Source organism: Strix uralensis, chromosome 5 (assembly GCF_047716275.1).
Source record: "Strix uralensis isolate ZFMK-TIS-50842 chromosome 5, bStrUra1, whole genome shotgun sequence".
Taxonomy (NCBI): Eukaryota; Metazoa; Chordata; class Aves; order Strigiformes; family Strigidae; genus Strix; species Strix uralensis.
This window is the reverse complement of record NC_133976.1, coordinates 1,127,453-1,136,131: the sequence shown is the minus strand read 5'-3', so window position 1 is coordinate 1,136,131 and position 8,679 is coordinate 1,127,453. Positions and strand designations below refer to the sequence as shown.

At 54.5% G+C, this 8,679-nt stretch overlaps 1 protein-coding gene across 1 annotated transcript; it reads left to right on the top strand.

The window, feature by feature from the left end:
* Window positions 1–2,571: 2,571 nt before the first annotated feature.
* LOC141943905 (uncharacterized) lies at window positions 2,572–6,593 on the top strand. The gene is made up of 2 exons (XM_074869618.1): window positions 2,572–3,927; window positions 4,006–6,593. Exons 1-2 carry the CDS (start codon window positions 2,994–2,996, stop codon window positions 4,299–4,301), a joined length of 1,230 nt encoding a protein of 409 aa, XP_074725719.1. The 5' UTR covers window positions 2,572–2,993; the 3' UTR covers window positions 4,302–6,593.
* The last annotated feature ends 2,086 nt before the right edge of the window (window positions 6,594–8,679 follow it).

Below are 8,679 nucleotides of genomic sequence, written 5' to 3'. Positions count from 1 at the left end.
TGTGTGTGTCCCTCCGCCTCTCAACCGCCTCATTACCATCTCATTTACATACATTTGCATCCCCGCGCCATCCGCCCGCCCCACGCCACGCGCGGGGATTCCCCCACCGAGTGGGGAGCCCGCCCCCAGCCCCCGCACCGCGCTTGATTGGCCGCGCCCGCTGTCACTCATCCGTGGGAGCGCCCTCACCCTCCCGCCTCTCTCTGGGGCTGTTGCCCGGCAACGACGCGGGGAAGGGGCGGGGCGACCCCCGCCCCTGGGAACAGCAGTTTAAGGACCATTAAGCTGCCTCTTAATTAGCCCTAATTAGGGGCGGGGGGGGGCGCCCGCCCTGCGTGGGGCGTCCCGCGGGAGGAGGCTTCAGCTTTGGGGAAGAATCGCCTTATTTAACTTGCAAATTTCAGTGGGTTTATTTATTATTATTCCGTTTAGCCCGCTGCTGCCCCTCCCCGCAGGGTTTAGGCGCGCCCTAAGCCCCTCGCCTGCCTAAGCCCGGCCTAACCCCGCGCCTCCTCTTCCCCACGGCTCCCTACACACATCCCCGATGCTCCAAACTCCCGAAAAAGGCCCCAAAAATGCCGGTTTCTGGGATGCTGGAGCGTTACTTTCCCTGCCGGCCGCAGCAGGAGGCCCGCGGGTGGGACACGACGGCCCCGCCGATGAGATTTTGGGTCGAAATATCAGGGAAAGGGGAAGGAAGCGGGAGGAGGGTCACGCGTTTCCCCTTTCGGGCAGCGCCAGGGCTTCGCCTCGCCCGGCGGTGTTTGGTTTATTCTTTTATTCTCATTTTTCCACCAGCCACGCTCCCCCCACCTTGGATTTGCTGGGACCCGCGTCCCCAGCTCTGCCGTCGCGAGGACAAATTTGGGGGAAAAAATCAGGTTTTTGGGGGTTATCACGCGAGGAGGGGACTTTCCCCTTCGCTGCTTCCACCGAGAAACGAAACCGTTCTCGCCCGCCGCCGCGTTGGGTCTCGGGGTGGGACGTCGCGTTTCGCTCCCGCCCCGGCGCTGATTTCCCTTTCTCCGCCTCTTAATTTTTCTATTTTTGGTTAAAATCTCCCCGAGATCGCCTCGGTCGCCGCTGCCGTGAGGGGGAGCACTCGGCCCTGTCGACGCCGAAGCCACGCGGGGGCGGGGGGGGGTGTTGGATGGGAATTCCCGGAGCCGGCGCTTCCCGGGCTCCCGGCCAGCTGCCCGGGGTGATTATATTTTTAATTACGATTATAATCATAGCGACAGGATTATATTTTGGGGCTCTTTCAGCCGGGTTTTGGCCACAGGGCCGGGGGGAGCCTGCCCAAACCCACAGCAGGCAGCGCACCCGCGCTCCCACCCTCTGCCTGCGGCTGCCTCAAATCACCTCTTTATCAACTCATTAGTTAATTAGGGGGGGACAAGACACCCCCTTGGGTAACGCAGATCAACTTCCAGCTCTTTTTTGTCCTTAATTTGGCCAATTTCTTGGCGGCTTCCTGACCGAGGCGGTTCGCTTCCCGGGCCGGGTGAGTCGCCCCGTTTTTCCCCGCCACCGAGACTGATTTTTTTTTTTTCATCTCTCTTGATTTTTAACCTCTGTTGTTTTTTTTTTAACCTCTGTTGATTTTTTTTAACCTCTCTTCATTATTTTTTCCCCGTTTGCCCCGAATCTCTCCGGGTTGTCAGAGCTCAGCCCCATCTCAGCGCGTGTTGGCGGAGCTTGTTCTCCAAAATTAAGAAGCTCAGAAATGCGAAATAATTGATGGTGGAGGTTGGGGGGGGGGATGAGAAATGTGAGTGTTTGATATTTACCCAGAAGGTTCGCTCTCCAAAAACCGCGGTTACGCCCCAAAAACACCACCAGGAACCTTTTTGCCACCCGGTCTGGGGGTCACCGGGCTGGGGACAAGGCGAAAGGAGAGGGAGTTGTAGGAGGCGATGAGACAACTCTGAGTATAAACCTTCTGCTAATTCCGCGCCAAAATTCTTCAGTGTTGGAAGGAGAAACTTCACGTTTTCCGTTATCTCAAACTTTTCCTCCCACAGTGACATTTTTGTGTCTCGGCCACGTTTTCGGCGCCTCTGAGAGGAGCGGGGAGTTCGTTGCTCTTCACAGGGTCCCCACGGCACCTCAGGGGTAAATCTTCATCAAAAACAAGCGTTTTAACCCAAATTCATCTTCCCCACCGGGTGCTGGTGGGTTCTGCCGCTGGTTCTGGGGGCGGTTTGGTGTCGGGGGTTGCTCAGCCCCGGCCCTGGGGGGTCTGGGGTTTGGCTGGAGCGGCTGCCCCTGGCCCGGCGGCAATTTGGGGATTCTCTGGAAAAAATAAATAAATTAAAAAAAAAAAAAAAATTAATTCTGCCACTTCCGCCTTCTGCAAAAAATAAGTTTGGGATGTGTTGCAGGTAAGCCGAGCGTGTAGGGAGCGGGAGGCCGGAGCAGCGGCATCGCAGCCGGTGAAGATTTTACAAAATTTTGTAAAATTTTGCGGGACTAAGCGACGTTTTGGGGGTTGCCCCGCGCCCCAGACGCCACCCACCCCCACCCCCCCCAGCAAGGTCCCGTCCCCCTGGGAGCGTTTCCCCGCTGCTGGAGCTGCCCTGGCCTGGCTGACCCCGCGCCCACAACGCCCGAGATGCTGCCGGGGGTCCCCGGGGGGGGTTTATCAGCCCAACGCCCCTCCACGAGCTTTTTTTTTAACTAATTTAGGAAATAAAACCACGTAGATAATCAACACGGCGTAGGGAAGGCGACAAGGCCCGTCGATGTTTCTTTGTTTCCGCGGGTCCGGCGTAGGGGGAGGGGGAGCTCTGAGGAGACCCTGCAATTTCCCCAACTTTCAATTTTTTCACCCATTTTACGCGTGTTTTGTGGTAAGCAGAGGGGGGTGTTGGCCTCGGCTGGGCCCAAGCCAACAAGCGTGACTTCTCAAAAAAAAAAAAACAGCAAAAGCATTGTTGTCCCGCCAGAGGTTTTTTTTTTTAATCCCCTGTACAAACTTTCTGGTACCGTGGATGTTTTACCCGCTCAGGTTGGTTTTCTGTCACTCCTGGTCTGTTTCTGTCACTCTCTGGGTGTTTCTGTCACTCTCTGGGTGTTTCTGTCACTCCCGGGCTGTTTCCGTCACTCTCCGGGTGTTTCCGTCACTCCCGGGGTGTTTCCGTCACTCTCCGGTTGTTTCCATCACTCCCGGGTGTTTCCATCACTCTCTGGTTGTTTCTGTCACTCCCGGGGTGTTTCCATCACTCTCCGGGTGTTTCCGTCACTCTCCGGGTGTTTCCGTCACTTCCGGGGTGTTTCCGTCACTCTCCGGGTGTTTCCGTCACTCTCCGGGTGTTTCCATCACTCCCAGGGTGTTTCTGTCACTCCCGGGGTGTTTCTGTCACTCTCCGGTTGTTTCTGTCACTCCCGGGGTGTTTCCGTCACTCCCGGGGTGTTTCTGTCACTCTCCGGTTGTTTCCGTCACTCCCGGGTGTTTCCATCGCTCTCTGGTTGTTTCCGTCACTCCCGGGGTGTTTCCGTCACTCCCGGGGTGTTTCTGTCACTCTCCGGTTGTTTCCGTCACTCCTGGGTGTTTCCATCACTCTCTGGTTGTTTCCGTCACTCCCGGGGTGTTTCCATCACTCTCCGGGTGTTTCCGTCACTCCCGGGGTGTTTCTGTCACTCTCCGGTTGTTTCCGTCACTCCCGGGTGTTTCCATCACTCTCTGGTTGTTTCTGTCACTCCCGGGGTGTTTCCGTCACTCTCCGGTTGTTTCCGTCACTCCCAGGGTGTTTCCGTCACTCCCGGGGTGTTTCCGTCACTCTCCGGTTGTTTCCGTCACTCCCGGGTGTTTCCATCACTCTCTGGTTGTTTCTGTCACTCCCGGGGTGTTTCCATCACTCTCCGGGTGTTTCCGTCACTTCCGGGGTGTTTCTGTCACTCTCCGGTTGTTTCCGTCACTCCCGGGTGTTTCCATCACTCTCTGGTTTTTTCTGTCACTCCCGGGTGTTTCCGTCACTCTCCGGTTGTTTCCGTCACTCCCAGGGTGTTTCCGTCACTCCCGGGTGTTTCCGTCACTCTCCGGTTGTTTCCGTCACTCCCGGGTGTTTCCATCACTCTCTGGTTGTTTCTGTCACTCCCGGGGTGTTTCCATCACTCTCCGGGTGTTTCCGTCACTCCCGGGGTGTTTCTGTCACTCTCCGGTTGTTTCCGTCACTCCCGGGTGTTTCCGTCACTCTCTGGTTGTTTCTGTCACTCCAGGGGTGTTTCCGTCACTCTCCGGGTGTTTCCGTCACTCCTGGGTCGTTCCCCGGGACAGAGCGGCCGCAGGGAGCGGATGAAGGACCCGAGGCCAAGCAGGGCCGGAGGGAGCGGGGGGGTCCTGCGGGGGGGTTCAGCCCGAGAGTCGCTTTAATTAAAGCAATCTGCGCCGGGGGCAGGGAGTCCCTTGGGAAAGTCTTTAATTTTTTTTTTTAATTTCTTTTTGTATTTTTAAAAATGTTTTTTAATTTTTAAAACTTAAAAAAAATCCATTTAAAAAAATTTATTTATTTAATTTTTAAAAAATTTGTTTTTACAAAATGTTTTTAACTGTTAAAAAAATTTTAAAACTATTTTGATTTTTAAATGTTAAAGAAATATTTATAAATTGAAAATTTTTTCTGTTTGTAACATTTTTATTTTTAAATTTTAAGTTTATTTATTTTTACATTTATTTTTTTGTTTTTAACAATGTTATTTAATTTTTTTAAAATTTTAATTTTTATTTTTAAATTTTTAAAAATGGTTTCTTTTTAAATTTTTAAAAAATGGGTTTTTTAACAATGTTTTTTAATTTTTATTATTTTTTAAAAAATTCTAAATTCTAAAATTTATTTCTTTATTTTAAAATATTTATTTTTTACATTTTTGTCTTTTAAATTAAAAAAATTAAAATATTTTCAACTTTTTTAAAAAAATTAGTTAATTAATTAATTTATAAACTTCTTGGGGGGGCCTAAAGCCCTGCAAACCAGCAAAGATGCAGCGGGGTCAGGCAGTTGGGTAAACCACAGCTGCCCCACGAGCTGGGAGCTGGGTGCTGAGTGCTGGGTGCTGGGAGGTGGGTGCAGCGCCCTCGCCCCGCTGGGGGGTTTGTGTGTCCCGCAGCCGCTCCGAGCGCAGCCGGTCACTGATTTGGTTTGGAGTTGTGGGGCCCAAAGGGGCGAGCAGGAGCCCTGGGCCACCAGCCACGTGCATCCCTCAGCCCCGCTCCGCCCGGCCAGAGCAGAAACCGCTCTTTTCCCTTAAATCCCAAAGTGTTTAGTTAATTTTAAGGCAGAAGGGGGGGGGCACCCCCCACCGGGAGCATCCAGGGAGGCCGCAGCCACCATCCCCGTGCGCCCAGTGCCGGGTCACCGCGTCGTGCCGGGACAAGGACACGTCTCCCCGTCCCCCCCCATCCATCCGTCCGTCCGTCCCGCGCCTGGCAGCTCCCCCGCATCGCTGCTCCCTGACATCACCCCCCGAACGGTTCCCTCCAGCTCAGCCTCTTCTCTCCCAACAGCCCCCACCAAGGCCGAGACGCCACGTGCGGCTTCTCCCCGCTCCCGACCATTTTTATTTTTAATTTTTAATTATTTTTTTCTTTCCAAGCCGAGCGCTGGGATGTTGGGTGGGGGCACTCGGCCTCGTTTCCCCGTGGCGGGGTGACGGGTGCAGGGCCGGGAGAGCAGCCAGCGGGGCGGTGGAGGGACGCCAGGACGTGAGCGCTGGGGCCTCCTCCGGCTGCGCCGCCGCTTCCCTAAATAGTCGGGAGGAGCAGCGGGGACATTCCTCTGCCCCCCGCGCACCCGGCACGCGGCCTCCGGCGCTTTATTAAACCCTGCGCCACCTCGCTCCGTCCCCCTGGATTTCTGCTCCTCCCTCTGCCCCTGCCCGTAGAAAAAAAAAAACAAAAAACACCAATTTACAACCGCCCAGGAGGGTTCTGGGGGTTCATTTTGGCAGGGGAAGGTCGTTGCTGTTCCCTCTTGACGCCTCCCGGCCCCCGCTGGCGGAGCAGGAGGGTGTTTATAACCCCCCAGCGAGGTGACGGAGTGATGTGATGGCCACGTGGTTCTGGGTTTGGGTTTTGGGGTGTCACGGGGAGGGGGTCAACGCTCTGCATGTTGGGAGCAGGGCTCTGTGGGAACCCACCGGCGCGCTCCCCCCGTTGGGTCCCAAAACAGCCACAACCCGGGGTCAGGACGAGGCACAGAAGCATTGAAATAAATTGGGAATGAGGTGGTGGGGTTGGGGAGGGTTGGGGGTGTTGGTTTCTTGACACCATCTCGCCGTGGGCAGAGGGAAACTGAGGTGGGGCCTTTCCTGGCGAGACACGTGGGTTCGACCTTCAGGGCAGCTCCGGAGGGTCAGGTCAGGGCTGGTCGTCCTGCGCTGGAAAATGGAGTCGTGCTCCTGCTGCCCATCCTCGGGCCCATGGAATCCCAGAACCATCTCAGTTGGAAAAGCCCTTGAAGCTCCTCCAGTCCAACCATGAACCTCACCCTGACCGTTCCCAACTCCACCAGATCCCTCAGCGCTGGGTCAACCCGACTCTTCAACCCCTCCAGGGATGGGGACTCCCCCCCTGCCCTGGGCAGCCCATTCCAACGCCCAACAACCCCTTCTGCAAAGAAATCCTTCCGAAGAGCCAGTCTGACCCTGCCCTGGCGCAGCTTGAGGCCATTCCCTCTTGGCCTGCCGCTGGTTCTTTGGCTCAAGAGACTCATCCCCCCTCTCTGCACCCTCCTTTCAGGGAGTTGCAGAGGGCCATGAGGTCTCCCCTCAGCCTCCTCTTCTCCACACTAAACCCCCCCAGTTCCCTCAGCCGCTCCCCATCACACCTGTGCTTTGTACCACGGCCTTGGTGGTTCTCCAGCCTCTTCATGGTGCTGGTGGTTCTCCAGATCTTTCGGGATGTTGGTGGTTCTCCAGCTCCTTCGTGGCCTTGGTGGTTCTCCAGCTCCTTCGTGGCTTTGGTGGTTCTCCAGCTTCTTTGTGGCTTTGGTGGTTTTTCAGCTCCTTTGTGGTTCTCCAGACCATCACAACTCTTCTTCCAGGGGTGTTTCTCAAGAGACTCACAAAGGTTTTAAGCTAAAACCAGCACCTAAACAGTGTCTGTGACTTGGCAGTGGCTGCAGCCGTGGGTGGGATGATCGATACGCCAACAGACTCATAAAATTCCCTCTTCCTCGTCCAAATACCAAGGTCATCTTCCCCTGAACCCCTCTGCTGGCCGGGGCATGTGACAAAGAGTAAACAAGCCTACGGCTGAAAAGCGAGTTAATAAATAATGCGTTCCGCTAATTCTCTGCTTTTGGTGGATTTTGAAGGTATAATTTAAGTATTCAGCACTTTCAAAAGGCAAGACGCTTGATTTACTGCCGTACGAAACGGGAACTGTGCAGAGATCTGATTTCGTAGACAATTTGTGGCCGTACCCTTTCCTCAGTCAGGTCTTAAGCAAGACATGAGCTGTGGAGAAAGGAAATATCTTTTGTCAGCACTTGTTGCAGCGGACAAAGCGGTTACACCTCGTTGGCAAAGCCAAGCCCGTGGGAGCGAGGGATCAGGAACCTTGAAACTGGGAAATAAGGATCAGGAGAGGATTTTACCTCGTGCAAAATATGGAGGAGCGAGCAGAGTATCCAGCTGCAACGTGTTAATGTTTTTCAAAGACTCCGAAAAATGGGAAGAACTAAAAAAAGAAACGATGAAAATGGTCCGAGAGTTGGAAGAAAAGGTCTTTTGTGAGGTACTTCGAGCTCGGGGTTTCTTTAGCTCATCAAAAAGGAGATGATTTAGTTGCTGCGAGAAAATGTGAAGTCATAAAACGATCTTAAAAGCGGTGGAGAGTGTCGGGATCGAGGAGTCGCAGGAGGAAATGGCGAAACGCTGGACGGGTCAAACGGGATCGAGACACGAGGGTGACCAGACCACGGCGCCGGGCTGCTGAGGAAGAGGCGGGTCGCCTGGCTCTGCGGGAGGAAGGCTGACGGCCTTCTGCTCTTGCCATTCTTGGGAGATGATAAAGCTCGTAGGCCTGACCAGCTCAGGGATTAAGCGCCGAGTTAGATTTAGGAGGCCGTGAGCGTGGAGATATTTTCATCAAGAACAATTTTCCGGGCTGAAAGCGAAGGACGTGCCGTTAACCTGCTCCTGACGAGTCGCTGGGAACTCGGGAAGAGCCTCAAATTCCCGCTCAGTCCTGCTGGCTGCGGCCATCGCGGGATCGACGTCGATTTAAATAGAGTCAGAAATCTGGGCCAGAGGCTGAGCTGAGTCACCGGCCCAACTCCGCTCGGTTTGAGCCCCCTGGTTTCGTGAGGCGGCCAGCGACGCCTCCCTGGCTCTGGTGTCTCCTGAACCTTGGCCTGGGTCATGCCATGGCCTGGAGCTCCACGCGTGGGACCCATCGATGGCCGGATCCTTCCCTGCCAGGCCCCTGGGGCAGGTCCCGGTGCCGGGGGGTGGCCCCTTCCTCAGCCTTCGCTCCGGGGAGCCGGGCGGTCGTTGAGGGAAGCCCAGATGGGAAATTGGGCCGCTCCCAGTTTTCCTCCGAGCCCTTAAATCATGTTTTATAAGAGCGTGGACTCGGTGATCCTTATGGGTCCCTTCCAACCTGAGGTAGTCTATGATTCCTTGTAAGGGAAAAAATAAAAAAAAAAAGCTTCTAGTGCTCCTGGGTGTGAAGAA